Source organism: Corvus kubaryi, unplaced genomic scaffold (assembly GCF_017639235.1).
Source record: "Corvus kubaryi isolate FWS band 111438036 unplaced genomic scaffold, C.kubaryi_AGA036_p1.0 135, whole genome shotgun sequence".
Taxonomy (NCBI): Eukaryota; Metazoa; Chordata; class Aves; order Passeriformes; family Corvidae; genus Corvus; species Corvus kubaryi.
The window spans coordinates 2728331-2755012 of NW_024580669.1; the positions used below are offsets into that span (position 1 = coordinate 2728331).

At 45.5% G+C, this 26682-nt stretch overlaps 1 protein-coding gene across 3 annotated transcripts in view; it reads right to left on the minus strand.

Moving 5' to 3' along the window:
* Positions 1–26682, minus strand: part of SFMBT2 (Scm like with four mbt domains 2) — a 105626-nt gene that overhangs the window by 24265 nt on the left and 54679 nt on the right. For all 3 annotated transcript variants that reach the window (XM_042052650.1, XM_042052641.1, XM_042052659.1), the window contains 7 exons: positions 16550–16651; positions 15769–15916; positions 10270–10352; positions 6953–7079; positions 2679–2792; positions 1341–1383; positions 674–744 (listed from right to left, as the gene is read on the minus strand). In XM_042052650.1, the coding sequence (XP_041908584.1) occupies positions 674–744; positions 1341–1383; positions 2679–2792; positions 6953–7079; positions 10270–10352; positions 15769–15916; positions 16550–16651 (688 nt within the window). The remainder of the gene's footprint in view (positions 1–673; positions 745–1340; positions 1384–2678; positions 2793–6952; positions 7080–10269; positions 10353–15768; positions 15917–16549; positions 16652–26682) is intronic.

Genomic DNA, 26682 nt, shown 5'->3' on the forward strand with positions numbered 1-26682 from the left:
TGACCCGACATGGGTCTGCAGAGCAGTTTTCCTTGTCTAGGCTAATTACTCTGGGCTCCTTTATAGCCCATGGAGAGAAACAGGAACTTCTAGATGTGATTCACATGCTTTCAAAGTGGTTATCCACTTTTTTTGGTTATCATACCCAAAAAGACCCCGATTCTCTCCATCCTACTGTAACGGGGTGTTGGCTGCAATGCCAACATTTATCCCACACCCTGCTGAAATAAAGAGTGTGAAATCCTGTCCCTGCTGCTGGGTTTACGCCATTAATTGGATGAATATTGCACTCAGAACCTCCTGCCATTGCTAAAGGGGAGAGAAATCTGCCTTAAACAGAAGCAGCAGCCACACCACACAGTCCTGAGGAGGGATCCATCAGGTCCTGCTGTACCCAATTTCATGGGTGTCAATTAACAACCTGCACCCACCTCCACCAGAGATTCACCAGCCTTAATATCATTACCTGAAATGGGCAAGCTCCAGGAGAACTGATAGCCCCAGCAAGACACATGGAGGACCAGACCCTCACCTGCTGTACATCAGGTGGGTTCACTCCACTTTACACCCCCTGAGGATGTGGTTCCATCTCCCCAGCACTATGAAACTCACTGCCTTTTTGGGGTCCTCCCCTTCCATACAGGACATGGGTCTTTGAAGTAAAGATCTTTACCTGTCGTGTCTGGCTGAGGAACCGGGCAGAGGTCATGAGGTATTTTCTCAACAGGCACTGAGGATGGTAACCTGTTTAAAGAGCAATTGAGTGCATTTAATAGTGTATCTGGTGTTCTTAATAGTGTCAGACAGGACAAAGGGCCAGAACCTGCCCTCAGGCTAGACTAAGAGATACACCAGCAACAGCCTGGGATGAGGAATGGAGATACCTCCAACACAATTCCACTTCCATGTGGTTTATCACAGACCAGGGTATTGCAGATGAAGAACCCAGATCCACCCCTTCTCCAAAAATACACTCTGATGTGTCAGCTTTAGACCTCCAGGCTTCAACTATTCTCACTTAAGTCCCTTAAATTCAAGTTTCTACAAACTGCAAGGGCTAGACAGGGAAAATGCCCTCCTGGTACATGTCCATCTTCCCTAAGCATCCCTTGCTGGCCATCAGACAGGGGCTGTGCAGCCCCAACCAGCAAAAAATTGCTGTTTCAGAGACCTTCTAATATGCTAACAAATATTTCAAAGAATCCTCTTGCTGACTGTGCTGCAGTATCTGGGCAGTAGTTACCAAGCCACACAGCTGCTGTGTATTATCCCCACTGGAAGACCTGATGCATTCCTGTAGAAATACCACCTTAAATAACAAAAAAAACCCCCCAACTTACTGTTCTTCTGGTTGCACAACTGCAATTCTTCTCTTCCTTCGCACTGCAAAAATGAAGCAAGGAAGAAAAAAATAGTGTTTTACCCTTCTGTCCTATAAAGTACACCCAGAATGCATAAAAAGCTGTGTAAATGCACTGACTATAAAACGACTTCGAACACAATGAAATGGTACTTAATTACTATCACCATCTTTTCTTGGTATTTTTTAAGTAAGTCACTACATCATTAAAACCTACTTTAAGGATGTAATAATACATTTAATCTTTCCTCTGGAATGCTAATATTGTGTTTTATGGGATCACCATAAAAGAAAAAAAATGAAAATAAAAACACAAATATTTTTCCATACAGAAACACATATGGATAAGATTACATTTTACAAGCATGATTACCTCCAGTATAATTTATCCCCAGCTATAAATTGTGATAAGGCTGCATAATGTTGCCATAGCAGTATTCTCCTAAATTAGGCTCTGGCTGCCTGATTTTTAACTTAAGCATATTTAACTCTTCGAAAGGGCTGACACATTTTAAAATTCGCCTTTCGGATGTTAATTAATACAAACAGTGAGGCCAGTTTTTCACCTCATGGCTTGAGATTGGATATGTTGGAACGGGAGAACACCACCAAGCCACTGAGCTCTCATGAACTGCCTTCAAATGCAAATAGAAAGGGAAGAAATTTGTCTTAATATGCACTGGAGGCAGGACAAAACACTGTGGGCTTAATTGTGCTGCGAGGGGATTTGAATTGAACGCTAGGAAAATCTCTGAGCTGGCAAGGGCAGTGAAATAAAGGACAGATACCCTGGGAAAGGGCAGAAACCCCATCACAGAATGGCAGCAATTATTTCTCCATTTAGATGGAGCAGATCCTGTTTTGGAAAGGGGCACATGGATGGCCTCTGTATGTCCATTCCACCTCATATTTTATGGGTTTTTTTTCCAATTTGAGGTCTTTGTCCCTAATCCACTCAGCTGCCTGAGTGAACTTGGCTCAGAGCAACAAAACCTGGTTTCCCTCTGACAACCCCACTGATCAACAATTCCTCTGCAAACCTACAACTCACCCTGCAATCCCAAACCATGGAACAGCCTTTCCCAGCAGAGACAATCCCATTTTTGGAGGGGCCGATCACAGAGACAAATACAAACTGCATAATTCCAGTCTGGTCACTAATTAGATTTATTACCATTTATCGCAGTACACTTCCAGCCTGGTTATTGGTCTACTGGGTAGGCTGATAGTGTCAAAAATGGGATCACAGATTTAAGGCAGAAACCCTGATATTTCCACTGATGTAACATCTGCACTGCTCAGGTCTCCTTGTACTTACAAACAGCTTTGTGTGGTGGGGTGAGGTTATAAGTATTTGCTTCACACCAACCAACAGGGAAAATGTCCATAGACTCCACATCAACAATGTACTCTGGAGAGGGCATCTGTGAACCTATAAACACAAATTTATAATGAGATTTAGGCATGGGAACACCTAGCTCAGAGCCATCCAAGCACCCATGCAAAGCCCAGGGAAGCGAATGATGGAGCGTGTAAAAATAAATCTGCTTCCCTGCATCAAAATCAGGCACCATTTCATCTTCAGTTTTGCACAGACAGCAAGGATGGGGCTGCTGCATTTACAGTGCCATGTGGCCCAGAGGAAAACCCCACAAGAGCACTTTGAGGGTGTGCAGTGAAGCAGCCAAAAGTCAGGGAGGTTAAACAGACACGACCTCTCTCAACAAGACGGCCTGACTGACCCTCGGATTTTTTGTGAAGTTGCATAAGTGAGTCAGAAGGACTTGCTGGGTGCTTGCTCTTAATGGTAAGAGAGTATATTTAGGTTTTCACAGGGTGGTAGCTAATGTGAGAGAGAGGTTTTTATGCCCCAGTGCTTCCCTGGAGCTTTTTTGCGCAGCTCTGCCCTTGAGTCCCATTTTTTAAGGGTGAGAGTTGGCCCCTCTTCTGTCCAGAAGTGCCCTAAATACTCCTAGGGTTCCTCACATGAAACAACAGCTGATCACGCAACAGGAGAGAAGCAGTATAAAAACCCCAAATGGGGCACATGTACCACGGTCTCTGGCACAATGCTGACTCCAAAACTTCACCTGAAGTCTCTATTTAAAGCAAGTACCTTCCAATTTGGTCATTACACCCCCTTTAGAAGACAATCTCCTGTCTTCATTTATGTGGGTCCCATTCATAGAACCAAAGAAATATTTAGGTTGGAAAAAACCTCCAAGAGCATCAAGCCCAACCATTAACCCAGCACTGCCAAGCCCACCACTAACCCACGTCTCTCAGCACCACATCTACATGTTTTTTGAACACTTTCAGGGCCAGTTGTTCCACCACTACCCTGGGCAGTTCCACTGCTTGAACACCCCTTCAGTGAAGAAATTTTTCCTGTTTTTTTTTTTCCTAATTTACCTGATTTCCACCCAAAATCCAATAAAAATATTACTGCTGGATTTGAGTTGTTTCAAAAACAACTCTGTGTCCTGAGTCAATGCACCATTTAACTTCTCCAAGTAGTTCAACTGCACTGGCACAGCTGGGCCAGCAACTTCACCTCCTCCTCCCATCAATTCCACCCCAGGACAGGCAGCTCCAGCACCAGCAGGAGGTGATCTCCTAACAAAAGGGACCAAGGGATCAGCAGCTTCCCCTGCATCACCCTTGCCTTGGCATCTGTTACAACATCTTTGCCTCCTGCTTGAGGCAGCAAGTGTTTGACTGTGCACAGCCAGATGACTACAGGGAGCTTCCCACTAATGAATGTTCATCAAGGGCTTGTGGTGTAATTGAAACAGTAATTGAACTTTGTGATGGGAACAGCACCGAGGCTGAGGTGCAGCATTTGGATCAGTAATAAACCTGCTGCTCTGAGAGTGTGCGGCTGCATGAAAAACCCAAAGGAGGCAGGGAAATAGGTGCTGGTGATCACAGTGCTGGAGAAAATAATCTAAAAAACGCAATCATGATGTCTGTGTAGATTCATGGATATCTTGATGGCGTTTCTCTGAGCCCTGCATTGTGGTCACGCACTATACATTGACAATACAGTGTCTTTTTCACTGGGATATGGGGAAGGGAAGAGGACAGGATGAAGGCATATGGGGAATACAAGATTTCAGCAGCTGAAATTCTCTGCAAAACCATTTCCCTCCACAAGATAATACCACGTGGTCACTGCTCAGTTTGAATGTAATGAAAACTGCACTCTCCAGTGGGGAAAACATTTTCACCTGACAGCACAAATCCAGGCCAGGAGCTGATGTGAGAACAGTGGATTCAGTGGCCAGACACACACACCGTGAGCAAGCCTTGGATCAAGCCCTATAAAGAGTAAGAAATCAACACAGACCCCACTGAAATGTCACCAGGTCTGGGAATACCCATTACTTCATTACTGTAATGGTGCTAGTCTCACAAAACAGACTTAATTATATCAGAGGTCTTCTCCAACCTTAATGATTCTACAGTTCTAAATTATTATAATAAAGTAAGCAGATCAAATGTACTTTCCGGCTTGCAAGCAACAATAAACGTGACATGAAGGGTCTTTTCCAACCAAAATGGTTCTATGAACATTCTGGTTCCCAAGTTTACAGCTGCAGCCACCCTGAGGAGCAAGAAAGCACCACAATGCCCCTTCTCCTGCAACACTTCTATTCCTCTTGTAAGACCCTGGCACTGCACCCTCTGGCAATTGATAACCCTGCTTTCCACTCCCAACATCTCACTGCTTCCTTTGGCTCACTCAAATGAGTGGAAAACAGCTTTTTTGAGACTCATTAGTTTCATTTGTTGCATTTTATGCTGCTCTCTTCTCAGAGCCATTAGTGTCCATGGGAATTGGGAGGTTAAAGGGAAAATAAGAAGACTGGAAACAGGGTGAGGAAAATGTCTGTGTCCACCTATGAATCTTACAGGATGGGCAGAACAGAGCAGCGACTCTAGAAAACTGTAGAAGGGGAAATTTCAGGAAGCCCCCCTGGGGAAGTGATTAACCAAAGGGCTTTCCTCAAATTCCTGGGCTGTGCAGGGAGCGTGCATTATTACTTGTATAAATTCAAACCAGAAAGCTTCAAGCTCTAAAATCTAAAATGAACCAGTAAAAATTAACAATGCAGATGATGAGTAATAAAGTAGCAGAAAGCGCAGAGCATCCCATCAGTCCTGAGCTTCTCCTCCACCACGGGGGAACAGCACTGCTGCTCATTAAACGCTCACCCTCGAGTTTAGGGTTTTGCTACTGTACAAAGTGTGATTTATCACACAATGTTCCCTCATGTCTAACTCTGCCCTGCTTAACTCCTGTGTTCCTGGTTTATGGCTGCAGCCCAGGCTGTCAAACTGGGAAACTGGGAGGGCAACAATGAAAGCTTCAGAGGTGCCCATGATAAATGACGGGACGCGAGGTGTTCAGCGAGGGGCTCCTGTGGTAGCTGGGGAGCCTTGCTGCTTCCAGAATATAAATAGTCAGTTAGAAACAACATTGTATTAATGGAGTCAAAAAAACCCATGCCACACTTCAAGCCACATTTATTTTACAACTCTGCAAGCAGGCGTGTTTTGGTTGTGGTTTTTTTTTTTTAATGCCTGCTTTTAGCATAACACTGTGCATACTGTAGTGATGTATTCCTACAGCAGCAAAATTTTTATGCCCCAGTCTTTTGCATCTTTTGCAGTCTTTTGCATCTTTTCTGTTTACTACAGATCATTCCATTCCTGGTATTGAGATATAAACCAAGCTTAAAGCATCTATATATCAGAACTCAAAAGAAAGGAGATGCACACAGGGTGTCTTTATGCTAAGTTGTAAAAAGACGTCCTTTAAGAAATTAAAAAGTAAAAGGCAGGGAGAAAGAGATGAGAGAAGGAAGCAAGATGGGAGTGTGTTGCCCTCTTCCTGCATCTATCCACGTCTTTGGCATATACAAGTGAAGGTACCTGGTCATTTAAGAAAAGAAGTTGCCAAAATGGGTCAGATTCCTTGCCCAGATGGGGGTAAATTCAACAACAGCCTTAGTGAGAATGGAATTTCAAATGAGTGTTGATTCCAGCTCTTATAAAAAAATATTTGCCCTGTGTCCAGACCAGGCTGCAGATGAGCTGTTGCTACGTTGAGCTAGAAGGCAAACAATTATCTTAGAGAAAAAAAACAAAACCTGCCATTGCACACAGCTCTACCAAAAACGAACACTCAGGAGGAACTATGATACTCGGGGTTACCTGGCAGTGTTTTCACCAACTCTAAGGGCTTTGATTGGAGACCTCTCCTCTTGTACAAATTGTCAGGTTGGGAATTGCTGTGGAAGTCTCAGCTGCACAAGTGAGGCAAACTTCCACTCCCAGGATGAAGGTGTATCATGATGGCAGGGAGGAGGTTGTTATCATGGTGATAAAGACCTTGTGGATCGGAGGGTGGAAGAGCTTGCAGCTCCCCCAGAGAAAGAGCAGGGAAATGTAATTCCTCACGACACATTATTGGTCAATGTGTATAAAACTGAAAAGCTGGAGTGAGCAATTTTGTGCAGAGGATGAAGGACAAAATTAAGAGAGTCAGTGAAGCAGACAAACACAAGCAGCCTTTAGAGCACGTACCTTCCAGGTGCAGCCACATCAACCGGCCTTTCACCGAGGTGATGGAAGCCACACAAATCTCTGCAGGGTTCCTGGGGTTCACCGCCTCCAGCTTCATGTTCTTGGTGAAGCCACGGCTGAAGGACGTCTGAAAGAGTCAAGAGCCAATGCTGAAACACAGCAGTGCAGCACAACTCCAACCAGACTGTCTGCTGGGAAGCATAAATTGAGCATGGTTTGCTTTCCACTGGAAGGGCAGGATACCCTGAAGAATGCAAAGGCATCCCGAGGCAAATCAGAGCTGGGCTGGTGCAGCCCATGGTGAGGCAGCTGTGTCCCCACAGCACACGGGGGTCCACAGGGGAGAAGAGATCCACCTGCAGCCCCTGGAGGACCCCATGCCAGAGCAGATGGGTACCCAAAAGAGGCTGGGGCTCTCTGGGAAGTCTGTGCTGGAGCAGGCTCCTGGCAGGGACCTGTGGACTTGTGGAGAGAGGAGCCCACGCCACCCACATGAAAAATCAGTTACGACAACAAATCAATGATGCAATACATGTCATGTTCTACTCCTATCCCTAACTCTTAGGAGACTGGGAGGAAGTTGTTCCACATCAGCTCCAAGCATGTTTGAATGCTTGCCAGTGATGCATTTGCTGTTAATGTGCTATTACCCAGAGGGTTCCCAGAACTCCTGTGCTTAAGCATCTCTCACCTTGCTAGGAGAAACCTTATAAAGCAAAAAACCATCTTGCCTGAGACCAGAGAAACCTCTTCATATATTCAGTCACCCAAGCCGACTGAAGCTGAAGAAATTTGAGTAACCTTCTCTTCATGGAGTTTTCATGGATGGGCCCCTGAGCAACCCAATCTAGTGGGTGGAAGCAGTGCCCATGGGATGGGGGGATTGGAACTAGACAGTCTTCAATGTCCGTTCCAACCCAAACCATCCTGTGATTCTATTTTCAGTTCAATGAACAAGGCTTCCAGGTACATGAGCTCATTGGCTGGAGTGTAGATGGATCCAGTTGTGCTCACTGCCACTGTTCCTTCCAGTGTCCCCTACTGTCACTTATGCTCAGTCCCTTCCCAGTTATCTCCCGCAGCACCATCCCTGAAAACTCACTAATGCAATACCTGTGGCCATGCCAGGGCTTCCCTTCCTTGGATTTTCCTCCCCTCTGTCCCACCTGCTCTGCACCTCTCTGCACACAGTAGAAAGGTTTACCCCTCTGGGATGGGATTTTTTGCTAACAATAATTGGGATGGGTAATAACTGTCACTGACTCAAAATGACACCAACCTCTCATCCTATGTGAGAAACTGGAAGCCAGGCTCAAATTCAACCCTTCTCCTGTTAGTGCAACACCAAGGGCCATGGGCACTTCACTTTGAACAGCCATTGAGAGCTCTTTTACAGACTAAAACCTCGTGGCTTTGGTCTCTTTCCCATCCAAGAACATGCTGCTACTCTCACACAGTTTGGACTGCCTCAAGCCTTGCTCAGCACGCAGATCAGCTTCACCCTGTAAAAGCTGCTAATGGCCAGGGCTGCAGGAATGCAGGCTGAGTTTGTTTAAATGCCTTTTATGTTCCCTAACAAGGAAACGCCATTTATCATCACCCCAGCTCCTTTCATTGCAATTCGGTGCTGGAGGCTCATTTGTACAGAATCAATGGCAAAACAGTTAGGTGGAGTTTATTTTACTAAGCATTTGGGCACGTCAATCCATTTCATAACTTCCTCTCCTTGTTAAAAATCCCTCCCGGGAAAACAGCTACAGCACCTTCACTGCCAGCACCACGTCTGCCTGCACGAGGTGGGAGATGAAAAAAGCTTCCATCAAAGAGCCCCTCACAGCCACAAATCAAGGGGGCCAACCAGCCAGGAGGCTGCACAAGTGACAACAGAGCAGTTCCCTCTGCAAAGAATCGTGTTATTAAGAGTGAAAGAGTAACAGACACATGCTCATCTGGTGAATGTTTCCTTAAAAAAAAGAAAAAAAGTATAAAGAAAGTGCTCAGACCTGACTTAATCTTAGAGGATATTATGCAGAGACTTTTCTCAAGGCTGCCAGTGCTGAGAGAACAGATCCATTACGTGGCAACATGAAGAGAGATGTAAAGAAAAGGCAGGGGTGCTTGCAGGACACAAGAAATGCAAAAATAGCCCCACTGTACTGGTGTTAGGCAGCACTGCCCCACTTCCCTCAGCACTGCTGGAAATCTTTGCCTGAAGTTCCTTCAGGAAGAGGGTTCTGCGTAGGACAGCACAACAAATGGGGCAAAGAAATCCTTACTCTGGTTTGACTCCCAGGTCAAACCAGAGTAACTCTGTTCATGACTCTCTTCATGGTACAGGTCTTCTAAGTTCATCAAGAAAAAAAATCACCAATTCACCATCAAAGCTTCCAAGCCAGGCTGCCCCAGGCAGATGAGGGAGGCCATGGAAAACCGCAGCTGGTGCCTGTCTCCGTTCTGTTTTCCGTAAACACCCCATCCCTCAGTCCTGTGACCTCTGAGTACAGTGAAAAGCCGTACAATTCCTACAGATACCTGCCTGTCCATCATTCACACCACCACTTTATTTTGCAAAGCCTTCTGTGCTCATTTTAGGTACACTAGTAATATTTAGGTACCACCATCAGGAACATTTTCAGTTACAGACAGGATCTTAACCTCCATCAGTTGATGGGCACATGAAGAAGAGCACCAGGTTACTGGAAGAGGCAGAAGGCTACATCTGCCTTTCCCCAAGTGATGAATACCTGTCAGATCAAGCCACACAGGACTGTCATTGCCATAAAACAGCCGGCAAAAGATTATTTCAAAAGCTGTGAATCTTAATGGCATCCATCACTCTCACATCACTGTTGCTGCATCAAGGAAGGACATGAACTGTCCCAAAGACCAAAGCATCCGTGAGGGTTAATCACTTCTCTCACACATTTTCAACACACATTTAGCTTAAAATACATGTGGTTTGGTTAAATGTATGCCCCCTGGGATACAGAGAAAACACCCAAAATGTGAAAAGGAGCAAATGGTACTACGCAATTTCTTTACCTAGATTATTTTTAGTAGCACTTGAATTACTTGCAATAACCAGCTGAGATCCTTTTTGTGCTGTACACAACCAGATAGGGGATGAAGAGCAGGATAATTGAAGATAAAGGCAAGACTAGAACAAGCTTTTTCTCTTTTAGGGCTGGAGACCTGGAACATTCCTCCAGTTTCCTTCCTAAGGCAGCCTGGGGGAACCTCCCAAAGTCTTGCAGCAGCTTTTCTGTGCAAGCTGTTTTGTTTCACATGGATGGACTGGAGCAAAAGGAAGAACTTACATTTCTAAAGCACAGGTGAGGTGCTGCCTCGGCTCCACACTGCTTCTGGTAGTCTGCCCAGTCAAAGTCCTGACCAGAGTAACCTGCAGGGGGACAAAACAAAAAGAGCCATCAGCCACCACTCCACACCACAGAGGACAAAATGTGCCCCAAGCAGATGAATATCTGTGTTTCAGCATCTCATCCTGCCTCAGTGACCTGTGCAGTGTCAGCTTGTACACTGTGAGAGAGACAATGGCTTCTCCAGCCTCCACTCACACACCTCCTGCATTTCACTGCCAAGTCTCCACTAAAAAGTAGTAAGACATAATTATTTTCCTTATTTTCCCTTTTCTGTTAGCATCTCCCAACTTTTAATAAACCCATAACTAATGAGAAGTGCCACTGTCCCAAATTTCCACATGGGGCTAGTCACGGACTTCTTTCTTCTCCTTTCAGATGTCCAAAAGATGGGTCTGGACATGGGTTATTTGCTGGTCCCTCAGGAGGGGACAGGGAGAGCATCAGCACAATCAGAAGCTGATCCATCCTCTCTTTCAAAGCAGGAGATAAATTCTCCTCTCTTCATTGACATACCCTCCCTGACTGACTCCCCAGCAGCTCAGGGTGTGTGAGCTGAACCCCATCACAGTAAAAATGTTACAGAAATCTGGAGCAGAGCTGGAAAATGAGCACAGATCTCCCAGTCTCAGCAAGCAGATGATCCCTTCAGCCTCTGCTTCAAGGTAAAATAAAGGGATTCATTTACTTGAGCATCTCTCAAGGAGTCGCATCACAGAAAGACAAATCAGATCTCTGTGCACCCACTATTCTTACTTGGCTATTTAGGCAATAAATTCTTCGGACAGAAATGGGTTTTTAAATTTGCTTTTTGGGGCCTTTTTCTGCCTGTGTCTTAGTCTCTATTTTTTACAGGGCTTGAAAACAGTGAGTGCTAATCCTGTCCAGGGGCCTGTGGATATTCTAATGACATTATTGCAGAACTACTCTCACTGGAAAGTTTCAAGAGTCACCCAAAGGCCAAAATCTCCCCTCAATCTCCCTTCCCGGCATCTCAGCACAGCCTCATTTCAGAGAACATCCCTAAATGCCTTTTGCATTGATAGTCAAAAAGGGACACTCAAGATCAAATGTGAATGAATCATTCATGACAATGAAAATTGTGACTTTTTTTATGGGCAAGGACTGGAATACCAAGTGTAATCCCCTATCAGTCTGCCAGATCCCAAAAACAAGTAGGTAAATTTTTTGAAAACAACGTGCCAAGCATCCTGCTAAGATCCAAGTATCTGGGATAAGATGATTTCTAATCCTAGTAATTGCATTCATGACAAACAAATTACCGAGATAAAGCCTTGAGCTAAGATGCCTGTTTCTGTGGGGCATTAAAGTGCACAATAACTAAAAAACTAAACAGGCACAAGGAAGAAAAAAAAAGAGCAGTTACTTATAAAGAATGTTCTTTTTTCATACAAAACAATATCCTTGCACTGTTTTTTAACAATTTCTTCAACAGTATTTTCTTCACACTTCTTCTCCATCTCTTTTTTTATCTCCAATTTAAACCCCTCATGGATGGGTTTTGCATCTCCATTTTAAGCTACACAGATCTTGGCAGAGCGGATGGAAAAGGCACATTAAAGAGGTTTCAGTGAGGTACTAAAACTTGACTGTGTTGTCGCCACACAACCACCTGTTGGCTTGGTCCTGCACCACTGGAATCACTGGAAGACCTTTCTCTTTAGGCTTCAGCAGGAACGGAACCTGGAGAGCAGCTGGAGAATTAAAAATAACTCACTGCTGCAGCACAAGGTGGATTCTAAGAAGGGGAACACCCAGGAACTGATTTCAAACAAGCTTTGACCTGTACGTGGCCTTTTCACGGCAAGGCTGCACCTCCAGGGCTGCGTCCAGTTCTGGGCCTTCACGGCAGAGAGACCCTGAGGGGCTGGAGCGTGTCCAGGGCAGGGAATGGAGCTGGGGAAGGGTCTGGAGCCCCAGGAGCGGCTGAGGGAGCTGGGAAAGGGGCTCAGCCTGGAGCAAAGGAGGCTCAGGGGGGACCCTGTGGCTCTGCACAAGTCCCTGACAGGAGGGGGCAGCCGGGGGAAGTTGGGCTCTGCTCCCAGGGAACAGGGACAGGAGGAGAGGAAATGGCACTAAGCTGCTCTAGGGGAGGGCCAGGTTGGATATCAGGAAGAATTTCCTCACTGAAAGGGTTGTCAGGCACTGGAATGAGCTGCCCAGGGAAGTGGTGGAGTCCCCAACCCCTGGAGGTGGTCAAGAAACAACTGGACGTGGCACTCAGCGCTCTGGTCTGGGTGACCAGGTGGGATCAGTCAAAGTTTGGCCTCTATGACCCTACACGACTGGAGGCCTTTTCCAACCTTATAGTTTCCCTGATTCTGTGATCCTGCTCTCAGCTGCCTCCCTCAGCACATGGGGAGGTACCAGGTACTCAGTGCCTCCATCAGCACACGGCACTCACACCCTGCCAGCCCAAGTGACAACACTCAGAGCTGCGTTCGCACAACTCAGCTGCCACTCCTCAAACATGCAACACCTTTCACTGTGTTTGCCATCTCAGCTCTGGGCATGGAAGAGCCCAGCAGCCTAATCAGGAGCAAATATAACAATACAAACGTACTGGAGGTTTTGGAAGTGGCATTTCTTTAGTAAGCTTTACAGCTAGGAGCATTATCAAAATGTTTTTTCCCCCACTTAATAGCTCATAAAACAATGGTTGTTACTCTAAAGGGAAGTGGTCTATAAATCCAGCTCTAATAAATATAAACAGAGCTTGTTCAATGTTTATACAGCAGCAGTTAATGGGTATTCATTTCTGGCACTGTACAGGAAAATACTGCTTTCTATTTCGAGTAGCAAATATTTGCACCTCCTGTTCATGACCCATTTACTCTTTGTTTGGCTTCAATAAAGCCCTGATAGGCAAAAAAGCAAGAGAATGGGTATCAGACAAATAAAGGACTCAGAACTCCAATACCCCAACCTGGCACATTGTTCTTATGAAATAAAATCAGTAATTTTACAATCAGAAAACCTCCTTGTAAACCGTAAATCAACCAAAAAAACCCAAGCCCAGAAAACAGCAAAGAAATTCTTTCCACAAAAAGAAAAGGTACTCCTTCCATTGCCACCCTTTTCATCGTGGGAGCTTCCTGCCTTTCAACAGGGAGAGACACCTGGGCAACGCTAAACAGAATTTCAGAATCATTTAGGTTGGAAAAGACCTCTAAGATCATCAAGTCCAGTCATTAACACAGCACTGTCAAGGCCACCACTAAGCCATGTCCCCAGGTGCCACACCTACATGTTTTTGGAGTATTTCCAGGACTGGTGATTCCACCCTCCCCTGTTCCAATGCTTAACAACCCTTTTTGTAAACAAGTATTGTCAACTTCCTCTCCATTAGGGGTGATGTTGGTGGGGAAATGTGTGACCCCTGGGGCAGCAGGAGCAAGAGGCAGCAATTCCTTACACTCCAGGGCAGGCAGAGCTGTCCAGGGTGGAAATGGTGGGATTTCCGCCTCGGCAGACCTGCTCATCGGCAGCCAGCTCACACCACAACCTTCCTCACTTCCACAGCACTGCTGCCCTCTCAGATCAGTCCTGGTCATATTTTTTTACCCAAAGCTGCTATTATTCTGCTCAGAGAAGTCTAGCACCTCCAGAAGGGGTTTGGATGCTTTTCACTTTCCCTCTGCTTTCTTTTTTTTTTCGTGGTTTATGGGTTTTTGTTGTGTTTAGTTTGTGTTTGTTTTATTCTCAAATAACTCATTCTAATACCTGATTGCATTTGAGTAACTCAAAAAACTTTTTCTGCCCATAGAAAAGGTTTCTAAGGTGATAAAATTCAGTTTGGACATGCAGCCCTTGTACAAAGTATAAAAATACAGCAACATATAGAATGCATCTATCTGCCACTGGCTTTATGCCTTTTTAATAGCTTCCCCCCAGGATTTCTGATCTCACAGCAGAAAGCAAATTTTATTTTCACCAGGGGAATAAGGAGAGGCTTTCTACACTTTCTCAGGTGCCCAGGTGGATCCCAATAACCAGGCATCACACCAGCTCACAGAATCACAGAACGGTTTGGGTTGGAAGGAGCCTTAGAAGGTCACCCAGTTCCACCCCTTGCCAAGAGCAGGGATCCCTTTCACTGGACCAGGTAACTGCCTGTCCAAGTTGAAAAATATTCCCATGACAGGTATTTCAGATATGTCTTAAAATGCTGGCATCTAAAAGAGAGTTCACACACACTTGACCCATAAAACACCACCTCAGACAGGCTTTGTATCAGCATGGATTGGAAATTTTTAGGCCGTGACCCCATCAAGAGAAATGTCTGGCCTATGGTCTCCTTCAGTTAATTATCCTGCCTGGGGCAAGCTGCACGTGAATTTGGGTGGAAAAACCCTAAAATATTCTATATACTTTCATTTTTAGCAAATTTTCTGGCCAGCGTCAGTGAGTGCTTACACAGGCATTATCATTACACCTGGGTTTCAGCAGGAGAGAGCTAAAGCCCCAGAGAGCAGATTTATTTCAGCAGAGCAATCATGGATGCACTGCATGCAGCTGCACGCACAGGGCTCCAGGACTCTGGTGGGAATTTCAAATTACACGTGCTGAAGAAGCACTCTGGACATACATAAGAGGATTCTGAATCTGGTAGGGAATAACCCTTCCCTTCCCCGGGTTTGGCAGCATCACGCTTTTTCCAAAATGAAGACAAATGTTCATACACAAAACTTAGCTTGATTTTTTTTTTTTTTTGAGGCATTTCTTTCTTCCAAGCAACAACAATTTTTGGCATCAGAGCACTGGCATCCTGGCCAGCTTCAAAAACCTGAAATTCCCGGGAACCAACGCATTTTGCAAGCGAATAAATATTGCTAGGGCACCACAGGTGGTTGCCTGAAGTCAGGAGTAATTATGCACTGCTACAAAGTTGGGGAATAGCAGGGCTGGAGGCTGTTTCTCCTAGCCCTGACCTGAACACTGCTTGCAATGTGCCCTGGGATTGGTTGAGACAGCCAAGGAAATCCCTCCCCACTCCTGGGCAGGCAGCTGTTTATAGCTCAAACACTCAGATTTAGGAGCTTTGCTTGGCCTCGGCATTGCACCAAGGTGGATGCTATAGGGTTTGCCTCTACAATAACAGGACCTTTTAATGCTCCTTTTGCTCTCTACACACACAACGAATTGCTAGGATTCATTCCACAGGAATGCACGAGGATTTGGTACCGCCTGAATCAGACTTCGAAGCACAGGGACATCAATCCACCAGCAACACAGGTTTGCTGACATGTTCATGGGCTGGTAGGAGCCAGAACAGCCCCAGTAACTCCAGAAAACTACTCTGGCTTGAGATACTTCAGCTGATGCTCTGCAGCAACCACCAGCATAGTTTTAAAGGCAATAATAACAAGCAAACTTCCTTCAGAGTAAACCCAAAAATCACTGAGAAGGAATACAGACCCTTGGGAGGTGTGAGATTGACTCCGTTTTTAAGGCACCACTGTATTGGCAAGATTCCCAAGGAATCCGCATGGCAAAGCATCGAGATGTTGCTGGGTTCAGGTCTCAAGTCATCAATGGTCACTTGTAAATAATGATTGTTAAAAACCTGAGGGGTGAAAAAGAAGAGAACCAAAATCACGAGTTAGATTTGCTACAACAAAAGGTAACCTGGAAAGCTGAAAGAGCCAAACTGGGGACCAAACTACTGAAAATACCCTGCTCCCAACTAAACCTTTTCATCAAAGTGTTTCTACCAAAGAGATCAAACCCTGAGTTTTAGAGACGGGTGAAATGGAGCAATGGAAAGCGCTGAGGGTCAGGGTCCCACAGCTGAGCAGGGACTGGAGATGATCCTGGAGACCCCAGAGTCTTCCTCTCTCATCTTTTTGAGAATGTGGATTAAATATCCAGCTACCACTGTCATTCAGCTGTTTTATTTCCAAAGGTTTCCCAGATGTGCAGGGAAAACACATATAGAGGGACAGGAGACAAACAAGGGATCCACTTTTTTTGCACACAAGGGGTACATGAACATGCTCATCCCCATTGGTTTTAAGTGCACAGAGTCAGCTGGTGATGCTTGTGGGAAAGAAAGAATTAGTTGGGAACATCCATGGATTTTAAACCTATTGCTTAACGTGTTCTCCAGCCACTTAAGTACCACCATTTCTAAACATGGTGGAAATCAGGAAGGGTTTCCCAGTCAGGCTCTTTTCACCCCTCCTTTCTGAGCACTCACCTTGGTCACTGATGCAGGACAGATATGAAAGGGCTCCCTCATATTCACTGCCTCCAGCTTCATCCCCACAGTGAAGAAGTGGTTTCTCAAATCAGCATGGTCCTGTGGGAAGAGGAACACATGGTGACACCAAGAAGGAACCAATACATCTGAAAACCTATTTGGAAGGCATCCACGTGTGTTTTGTCACTTAGCTGGTCCTACGTTCTCTTCATGCCAACCCAATCACAGAAAGCAAGGGGACAACCTCTCTCCTAGAGGACACATCTACAGCACCAAGCCCATCATATCTAAAGCACAGGGTATGTCCATCTCAGCAGCAGCATCCAACCAGAACTTGGATCCACAAGGAGATTGTGCTCACCAAAATGAGGACCTGGCTGAGAAATGGCTGCTTGACAATCTCCCATGGGCAAAGCCTCTCTACCTCTGACACTCTCTGGGAGCAGCTGAGAGTCCAGAGGTGCCAAGACTCAAACTGAAGCCCCCCAGGGTAATGCACAACATGGATGCCAACAGCTCAGCATGGCCCTTATTTACCCTGATGGATGTCCAGCACCTGCAGGGCACCAAAATAAGCACCTGGGCTGGTCTCCAAGATGGAAGATGGAAAGGTTTTTTTTCCAAATACCTGGAAATGGACTAAGGCTCAGACCCAAAATGTGGGCAATAAGAGCACGTGCTGATGGGAAAACAGGCAGCTGTTTGCAAGTACATGCCCAACAAAACACTTCTACCTGGGACCAAAAACCCAGCTGCACCCACAGGCTACATGCAGAGGGTTCCCCACAGCACCTCTGGGGATGGCAGCAGGATGCTGTCCTGAAATTCAGAATCAACCCAGATTCAACTCCCTGCTTTGCCACCAGTTTAGTGTTTAACACCCAATTACTCCATCCCTTGTGGCCCCTATCTAACAGTCATACAAGCTGCCACCCTAATTCCAGGGTAATGACTGCATTTTGTGTTCATTCAATAAAAATGTCCCACAGTATTTCTAAACCACTGGTGTATTAGCCAATACAAGCATAAAGAGAGATGATGTTATATTTAGCACACACTCACAGACTACTCCAAAATACATGCAGAAAGCTTGCTATCTAATAAGTGGTTAGCAACAACAATCCCATCTACATTCATTGCTACACGTGGTATTCTTGTTCTAAAATGATTTTCTATTGATCCAGAGTTGTGTGTCATTGTGCTTTCTTTTCCCAAGAACTGTCTGCACTTGTAAGGGCTTAACAACTTCTATTCTGGGATCTTACATTCCAACTGCTGCTAGAGATAAGGATTTTTACAAGCTCCAGCCACAGCTAAATGAATGGTTGTTTTCATCTTACCAACCTGCAGTGTTACAGAACCCTTTCTGGTGAGAACCAAAAAGCAGTAAAAACAAAAAAAAAAAACCAAACAAAAAACTGTAATGGATTTAGTCTCATAGCAGAAGAAAATACTGATGAGGAAACTGAGGAACATTTAACAATAATGGCCCAGAGCCCAAGGAACTAATGGCTGAGGAAGGAGCAGACAGCCAGGAGTTTGAGCATCCTTTTCACAAGGGCATGCAATGATAGGGTGAGGAGGAATGGTTTTAACCTGAAAAAAGGCAGATTTAGATCAGATATTAGGAAGAAATTCTTTACTGTGAGGGTAGTGAGTAACTGGAACAGGCTGCCCAGAGAAGTTGTGGATGTCCATCCCTGGAAGTGTCCAAGGCCAGCAACCTGGGATAGTGGGAGGTGCCCCTGTCCATGGCAAGGGAGTGGAACAAGATGAGCTTTAAGGTCCTATCAAAAACTGCCACCTTTAATACTGGAAAGGCTTCAGAGGGAAAAGATGATGGCTGAAAAAATCCAACCTCACCAGCACTGAACTTCAAACTCCTAAAGGCAAAAAAAAGCATCTGGACTGCAGGGCTGCCTCCTCCTCCTCCCTGAGCATCCACATCCCGAGTCTCTTAATATATGAGGTGAGGTTGAAAAGAAAAGGCAACTTTGCAAAATGTGCATCTGGAATCAGCATCTCCCCAAAAACGTTCCATGATTCAGCTCACGCTCGGATCCAGCCTCAATATGTAATAAGCCAAGAACCACCAAAGTACTTAATCATGTTTATCTTTAAACATGCAAGTAGTTTAATCAACTTTTAAAGTGATTTGTTGATTAGGACCAAAATATATTGACACCAAACCATACTGCTTCTCCTTTTTATCTGAATCATTTTCTTTGGTGTTTCTCCTTCTATTTGCTTTGGCTTTTTTTCAAAGGGGAAAAGTAATCAGATAGGGGGAAAAATGCACTAATAATATTTAAAGCTATTTTACTTCAAAAGCACTCTGTACCTTGGGATCAAATCTCCCTTGTCATTCGACATAGCAAGTAAATATTTTCCCCATTAAATCAGTCGCAAGAGTGAACTCACGGGGGAGTTCACAGGATCTCAAGTACATCTCCCTTTTGAGGGTCAAAATCCTCTTTGAAGCAGGAACATGCATTTCTTTGGAGAAATGCTGTGGAAGTAAAAACCCTGTCTGTGTTAAATGTCATTTTTGAGATGGAAAAGCTTTCATGGCGAAAAAGCCTTTGTATCGTACCTCTCTGGAAAATGGTCAGGGTCTGGATATTTGATCTGTCTCGTATACTGACTAAAGAGAATCATCAAAATTTACCAAAGCAGCTCTATATTTTTGCAGCCACAAAAGGAAAGAAAAAAGATTCCTGATGCCGTTCTCCGGTTCCAGTGCTGGAGCTGCCTCAGCCAGCAGGGAATTACTTAGGATTTGGCATATGCTCCTCTTCAAAACTCCAATTAATTTACATAATTTCTAAGAATAGGTTCCAGAGAAGTGATGGCAAAGCTTTTAATTAGTATTAGACTCAAAGTGATACACTGGATAATGAACTGCTCTCTCTTCCCTTTATTCACATTGACAGGAACGACGCCTGTTTAATAAAAGCAGCTACAGGGAAAGGACTGGAGGGGTGAGACTTTCTCCTGGTCCCCGCTGGGCTCTGCAGCTGAACAAAAGAAATGCCTGAAATGATTATGGGTGGCAGAATTCAACTCTTTGCTGCTGCTTCACAGCATTCAATGCCACCAGTGAGGATTTCACCAGCCATTATTTTTCAGCAACTTCTCCAAGTGACTTTCAATTTTCTTTGAAATGGAGCTCAACAGGCAGAATAGTTTTGACTAGCTGGAGCATTTTATAGCCCCATGCATCGTGAGCCTTTACTCCTACTGGCAGTCAGTGCTTCCCAGGAGCAGCCTCACTGACCACACAGAAGTTTGGGCTGGATATTAGGAAAAATTTCTACACTGAATGTCAGGCACTGGGAGAGGGTGCCCAGGGAAGTCACCATCTCTGGAGGGATTTAAAAGTTGAGTACATGTGGCACTTGGGGACATGGTGGGCTTGGCAGTGCTGGGTTAATAGTTGGACTCAATCTTGGAGGTGTTTTCCAAACTGAGTGAGTCAACGATTCTGTGATTATATAATTCATACCAATAGACTGCCTGTCCTGGGGTTCACAAGCCCTGAGGGGGCAATGGAAACACCCTCTGGCTGCTGAGGAGCAGCCAAATAAACTGGGCTGACAATCAGCAAGGATGCAGGAGAGTCCCTTAGAGCAGTGTGAAAAATGATGCCACAAAACATTCAACAAATTAACGTGGCATGGGCAGCACAGCTGCTCACTCCAAGGGTCACAATCTCTAACATGATGGATTACAGCTCACGGGTAATGAGTGGAGCGCTGCAAAACCCCTCAATGAACGTCTGTCACTCACAGTCCAAACCCACTGGCAAAAGCCAGAGCTGTCACAGCTCTCACTATAATCCCCAAAAAGCAATTAAACTCAGTCCCGCGCTCACAGCTTTAAAGCAGGGTGCATTTGCAAATGCACAGGCTGTGACTCTCTGGGCCACCTGAAAGACAGCCCTGCTTTGATACACATCTGCACCATCATTTCCATCTTCACATGGCTTGTGCTTCTGTAATTTTTCTGCAAAAAATACTGATGAGCTTTGCAACAGCTCAGTGTACCCAGCATCGCACGCAGGGCTAGGAACTGCTACGTCTGGAGGTCAAGTAACAAGTCAGGAACAGTGCTGGGAGGAGAAACAGGCTCCAAATTCCCAACCCTCTTCTTTAGGGTCTGAGATAGCCACACAGCTTTCTGCTTCTCAGCTGAGAAACTACCACCAGTAGTGCAGGTTTCAGAAATGCCAGGTGACATGGCAGCCTAAATGTCACTCCAAAAGAGATCCACAGATTTAGAAAAGCGTTCCAACTCTTAAAAGATGCGAGTAAGCCTTAGGGAAGTGAAGTACCTGTATGGGTGACTTGCTTAAGTCCTGATAATTAAGTCACTAAGTATTAGCTTTAGGTGATCAACTCAGAGAGACTTCAAAATCATCACAGCCATTTGCCTGACCTGGCACCTAAATACCAGGTCAACAAATGTCATTTCTGCTCAACAAATGTCGATTTTGTCCACGTCACAAGAATGGAGCTCAGGCAATTTTACAGTGCACTGGGTAAAGCTGATAGAGCAGGGGGACCTGGCTAAGCTGCTTTTGTCTGTGACAGTCAGGGAAGCTGCACTCAGGGCTGGTTGCTCTGTGTACCCAAACCCCAGGAAAGGCATCACCTTCGGATTGTAAAATGCCCACTTTTAGCCCATTCTGCTGAAGACCACTGGAATAATGTAATTTTAAATACAGCAGCTTACGCAGTGTATAGATAAGAGCAAAAGGCTCTCATTTGAACGTAATTTTCAAATTAGAGGCTAACTTTCAAATATTCTTAAAAGTCAGGGCTCTTTTGGTCCAGGACAGTCAGATGCACACAAATTACAAAACTGCAGCTTCATGCAAAATTCAGAACTAAGTCTGAATGCTGAAAAGTTGCAAGGTTGAGAGGCTGATTAGAAACACTGACCACTTAATAAACGATTGACCTGAACCTCCTTTAACTGTAAAAGCAGGAAATGCTCTTGCCTTCAGTCCCATCTCTCCTGGTTTACTTTAATAAAGGACACAGAAGCCAGCCCCACCTGGTATGAATGGGAATATCTTAGTTGATTTGGTTTTTGTTTTTGAAGAAATCACTTCCCCTCTGTGTTTTCTCTGATTTCTCCAAGAAACTGGCTGTTTCTAATTGCCTAATTTTAATCACAAAGCTCATGTGTGGTAACCAGGCACAAACACAGTAATAGCAGTGGTTAAACTGCCTCCACAGGAATCTGGCATTTGTTTTTTTATTGAGAAAAAAGAAGGGAAATAAAGAAAGAAACGCTACCAAATGCAACCCTCTGCATTATTTGTAGATGAATCAGCCTTGTTTGTGATTCACCAACTTCCTTTGCTAAACGCAGGGCAATTTTCCCTGAAGGTGCACTCTCTGCAGGGAGACAGAAATACCCCGTAAGACACAGCACGTGCAAACTGTCCCCTTGTTCTGACAAGAGCCAGCAGAGGAAGACCAAAATGTAGAGATGTGGGCTGGGATGATGAGAAAAGGGTGCTGGGAGGGAGGTTTTAGAGACACCACGACCCTGAAGCAACGAGAGCCAGCTACAAACTGCACCTACTGAAGAGCCCCTTGAAAAACTGCAAATGCTTCTTCCGAGGACTGGATTTAGCCCTACGGATTTTAAGCTCCTCTTGTTGAATAAAAAATAGTTGCCATAGAAACAGCAACATTGCAGAGTAGCCGGTCGAAATCCAAGCACACCTTCTCCGTATGGCTCAGCCCGCCGCAGATGGCATTAGGGCAAAGATCCCCTCCCACACAGCACCTGTTTGGCTCTGCCTGGGCGCTGGAAGCATGGGCAGAGGTAAAAGAGATGGATATGCATCCACTCGGGGTTCTTTTGGCGTGTTTGGTTTGGGTTTTTTAGCATCTCAGAGCCACAGTGTTTCACAAGCATTCGCTTTGAGAACGCGTTGCAAGACGCGGTTGTGTTACACAGGTCCCATTTCATGCGGGGTGAAGTCACACAGAAAGGGTGACACAGGTGGGAACAGCTACTCGAGTGCTCAGAGTGAAACCAGCAGCATCTCTTCTCACACCCCCTTGACACACGGCCCCTCAACTGTGAGGAGGGACGGAGGCTGCCCTTGGTAACATCATGGCAGCAATCGTTACTGAGAAATCAATAGGAATTTGTTGGAGCAGAGAGCATCAGGAGCCAGTTCAATGCACATAGTGAGCTGCAACCAGCCTGAAAAACAGCTATGGACCAGAGCTGCTTTTGCTTTCTTTGAAGACATTAAGGCATCTTTAGATCATACAACAGTAGACAAAGTAGACTCATAGAATGGTTTGGGTTGGAAGGGATCTTAAAGATCATCTAATTCCAACCCCCTGCCATGGGCAGGGACACCTTCCACTATCCCAGGTTGCTCCAAGCCCCATCCAACCTGGACTTGAACACTTCCACAGATGGGGCAGCCACAACTTCTGGGCAACCTGTTCCAGTGCCTCACCACCCCCACAGGAAAGAACTTCTTGCTATTACCTGATCTAAACCTTCCCTCTTTCAGTTTTAAGCCATTCCCCCTTGCCCTATCACTACATTCCCATGAAAAATGCCCTAAGTGGGTGACTTTTAGCTCTCACCTAACCCTGTACATGCTGCTGTAGGTGCACATCAGCCCCTCTCAGTGGAAAACACTGCCCAAGGATGCAGAAGGCAAGAGCTCAGGATGCCACAACCTCCCTCAAACCAAGCCTGGACGCAGTAAGTAAACTAAACCAGGCTCTTTTGCTGACCTCTCCCCATCCTGAGAGACCCCAGCATGCAATGGAGAAAATTACACATGCCAGGGGGACAAGGAGGGCTGAGGGACCTGGTTCTCACTCAGCCCATCTGCTTGGCTTCAACTGCCTTTGGCATTTCTCTCCCAACCCTGACTTTGATATGGTGCTGCCAAACAGACCCTGGGGGCACCTCAGACAGGGCTTGGCTTCACCCACCTCCTTGGATTGCTCTCCCAACCCGAATCCTTGCACAGCCCATAGTCAGGACGGAGCTGGAGAGGGTTAGAGCTGTTCACTGCTCACAGAGGTACCACCAGGCTCCAACTCACCCTTTGGCATCAGAGACATCCTTACTCCCTTTGTGGTACCCCTTGGGACTTACAAAGATAAATGCTTTTAACAGAGCTGAGGCAAGAGTGGGTCAAAAGGGAGCGGAACAACAGAGGGACTGGGAAGCCATGGCTGTCTCCCAGCCAGGCAAACAGGAGCCGTGGAAAAGGGCTGGTGAGCCCACGGGTGGGGAAGAACAGATGGAGTATAAATAATCTGGCAGCCTGCAGGCAAAACAGCAACTCGCAGGTTATTAAAGCGCAGCGTGCGGAGCCAGGGCCAGCCAAGCCATCAGGGCATGAAGGGGCTCGGGATTGGGATTTGGCTTCCAAAGGAAACCAAAGGCATGCTCATTTTGAGCTGCTGCATCAGCACGTGCCCATCAACTGAGGGGGGATGAAGACAGTAAAACCCTGCTGGACTTCAAGGCTACTCATGCAGCCAGGTCAGGATTGCCTACTAGCTGAAAGTATCCCATGGGTTTCTCTAACTTAAACTCTTCCAGAATACAGAACACTGGAAGAGAACACTCAAAAACACCCAAAGTGTTTACCAAATTCTGAGAGACATTGCCTTCCTTTAGTAAAAAAAAAATCAAGGTCTTGGAGAAAGTGTCAATCTTATTGTCATTACTAAAATGCACAATTCATCCAATGGAAAAAACGTATTTTTTTGGTAGGAAGGAGTCCTGTTTAACATTTGTCTTCAGGCTTGTGAGTGCAGAACTAGAAGCATCACTCTGTCCTGAATTTCAGGGGCAGCTCTTGCCTGGATGGTGGATGGTCCCTCCATCAGTCTCCTTAGGAGAGATTTGTCCCAGCCAATTCCTTCCATGTCATTAGTCTTACTCTGTTAACTGGTAACAGGAGACATCCAGAAACACCAGTCAGAAATAGGGGAACATTAGGCTGGGCATAATGCAGAGGGGTTTTTTTGCCAGAAAGATTTTGAGCTGGAAAAAACAAACAACTTTGGGGAAGGAGAGCAGGGTGGAAAACAAGAGGAATGGGACCAAAGGCTATGAATCAGGAACTTCCACCTGTGTTAGGTAACACCTCTCTCTCCTAAGCGGCCTTCAAGCAATTTATCAGAGTTTGGTTTAGGGATGTGGCTGGCAACAGCTCCATCCAGGGCAGCCATCAGGATCCACTTCATAGGAATTGGGAATAGGATGCCAATATGCAAAATCCATGGAAAGATGATGAGCACCCCAAATCCTGGGTGGGATTTAGTTCCCCAAACAGAGGTGTCTGAGGTGAGGATCCACGACATCTGCATGGGACCCACAGGAGACTGGAGGAAGCAGAATGGGAAGTCAGAGAGGATCTATAGGACCTTCTGTCTGCCTCTCTCCAGGAAACTAAATTCATTCACCTTACACAAGCTGCTGGGCTGAAACTCTAAAATATGCACTGATTTGTAGTAATAGGGCTGTGTTTGTCTTAGAGAGCACCAGCAATGCCAGCATTGAAGCAAACCACTGAAATTGTTCCACACAACTTGGTATCAGGCCTCAATAACCCTTTGACCATCTTTATGCACAACAAGCCTTGACCATTTTATCAGGTGTCCCCTGAAGCCCAAGCCATCATTTATGACCAGTACCAAACCAAGTGTAGGGGCATCCCAACAGTAACCGGAAATCAGACCAGACACAGCAAAGGACTCATGTCCTTGGGTTGTGGCCTTTTGGAAGGATTTGTGCTCCTAAGACATTCAAACATCCTTGAAAATCCTGTCTGTATTTATTTTTCTTCAAGGATCAACGTGTTTTCTGAAAAGCAGGGAACAACAAAATAGCAGGTGTGCTGCAAAAAGCTTTTGTGAGGAGAAAAATTTATTCCAGGATGTGCAGTTTGCAAAACACTATGTTTAGAAGCTGCATAATAGCAGCATTTTCTGCCAGTTAAACATCACGTTCCTTTCTCAAAGGATCCTAAAGCATTTTACAAACACTTCCAACATATGGCCAAGTGTAAAACAGCACCAGGAAAAAAAAAATAAAAAAGAAAATCCTGTTTGCAGCCTTCTCCCTGATTTCTGCAACCAGCTTCTGTGGTCCGGTGTCCTCTCCCCGGATGCCAAGAGGGGATCAGGGCTGAGCTTTTGCAAGGAATTTCTGGACCTGCTGCTGAACACCAACCACGTGCCAAGTCCAGCTCTGCCACACTCCTGAGCATTGATAATTCAGGCTCAAGCCCATGGTTTGTGAGTTCTCAGGCAGAACCCAACCCTGTGACACCAAAACCACGGAGTGTCACTGCCGACAGCAGCAAGGGGCTGACAGACCCCTAAGAGCAGCTACTTCTCCCACTACAAACGCGGCTCTGCTCTGCCAGTGCCACCTCCTGGGGACAGTATGATGGCACCACTTCCCACAGTGATGCACAGCTTTAAGGACAACATGGATTCAAGTCATAATCCAGACCAACGTGAATGTGCTTGCCCTGGGGATGGCTCACGAAGAGCAAGCAGACACCTACACCCTCCTCGGCCATGAAATTCTGTAGGGAAATGTGGAAAAACCAGAATGTAACTGCTCAGTGTGCAGTTTACCACGTCTGCCAAAGTAGACATTTTCAGCTTTCCACAAGATCTCTAAGAGTTGCCAGCTGTCAAACCTTGTGGTTTTTATCTCATCTAACACATGACAGCTACAGTAGCAAAGGAGCCCCAGGCACCGTGTAGAGACATTACTTCTGTGCTGGGTTTGTAAAATAAAATAAATAAAAAAAAAAAATTTAAAAAGAATATATCTTTGGATATGACACTCTTTGCCAGGATCTTGGATTCTCCTTGAAGGTCCCACACATAATCATTTGCTTTCTTTGCAAGACCAGTAGAGTTTACTCTCAGATAGTCTCCTAAAGCCTTAACTCATGTTTAAGTCATTACTAGAAGAAGACTTGTTCACAGGCACGGATAAAATCTTGTCTTTTTCTCCTTAATTAAGATGCACAAGATGGGGTTGATTCACCCTAAATGGGCAGAATAAAGTGATGCCCACACACAAAAAATTTATTCAGTCTCCTG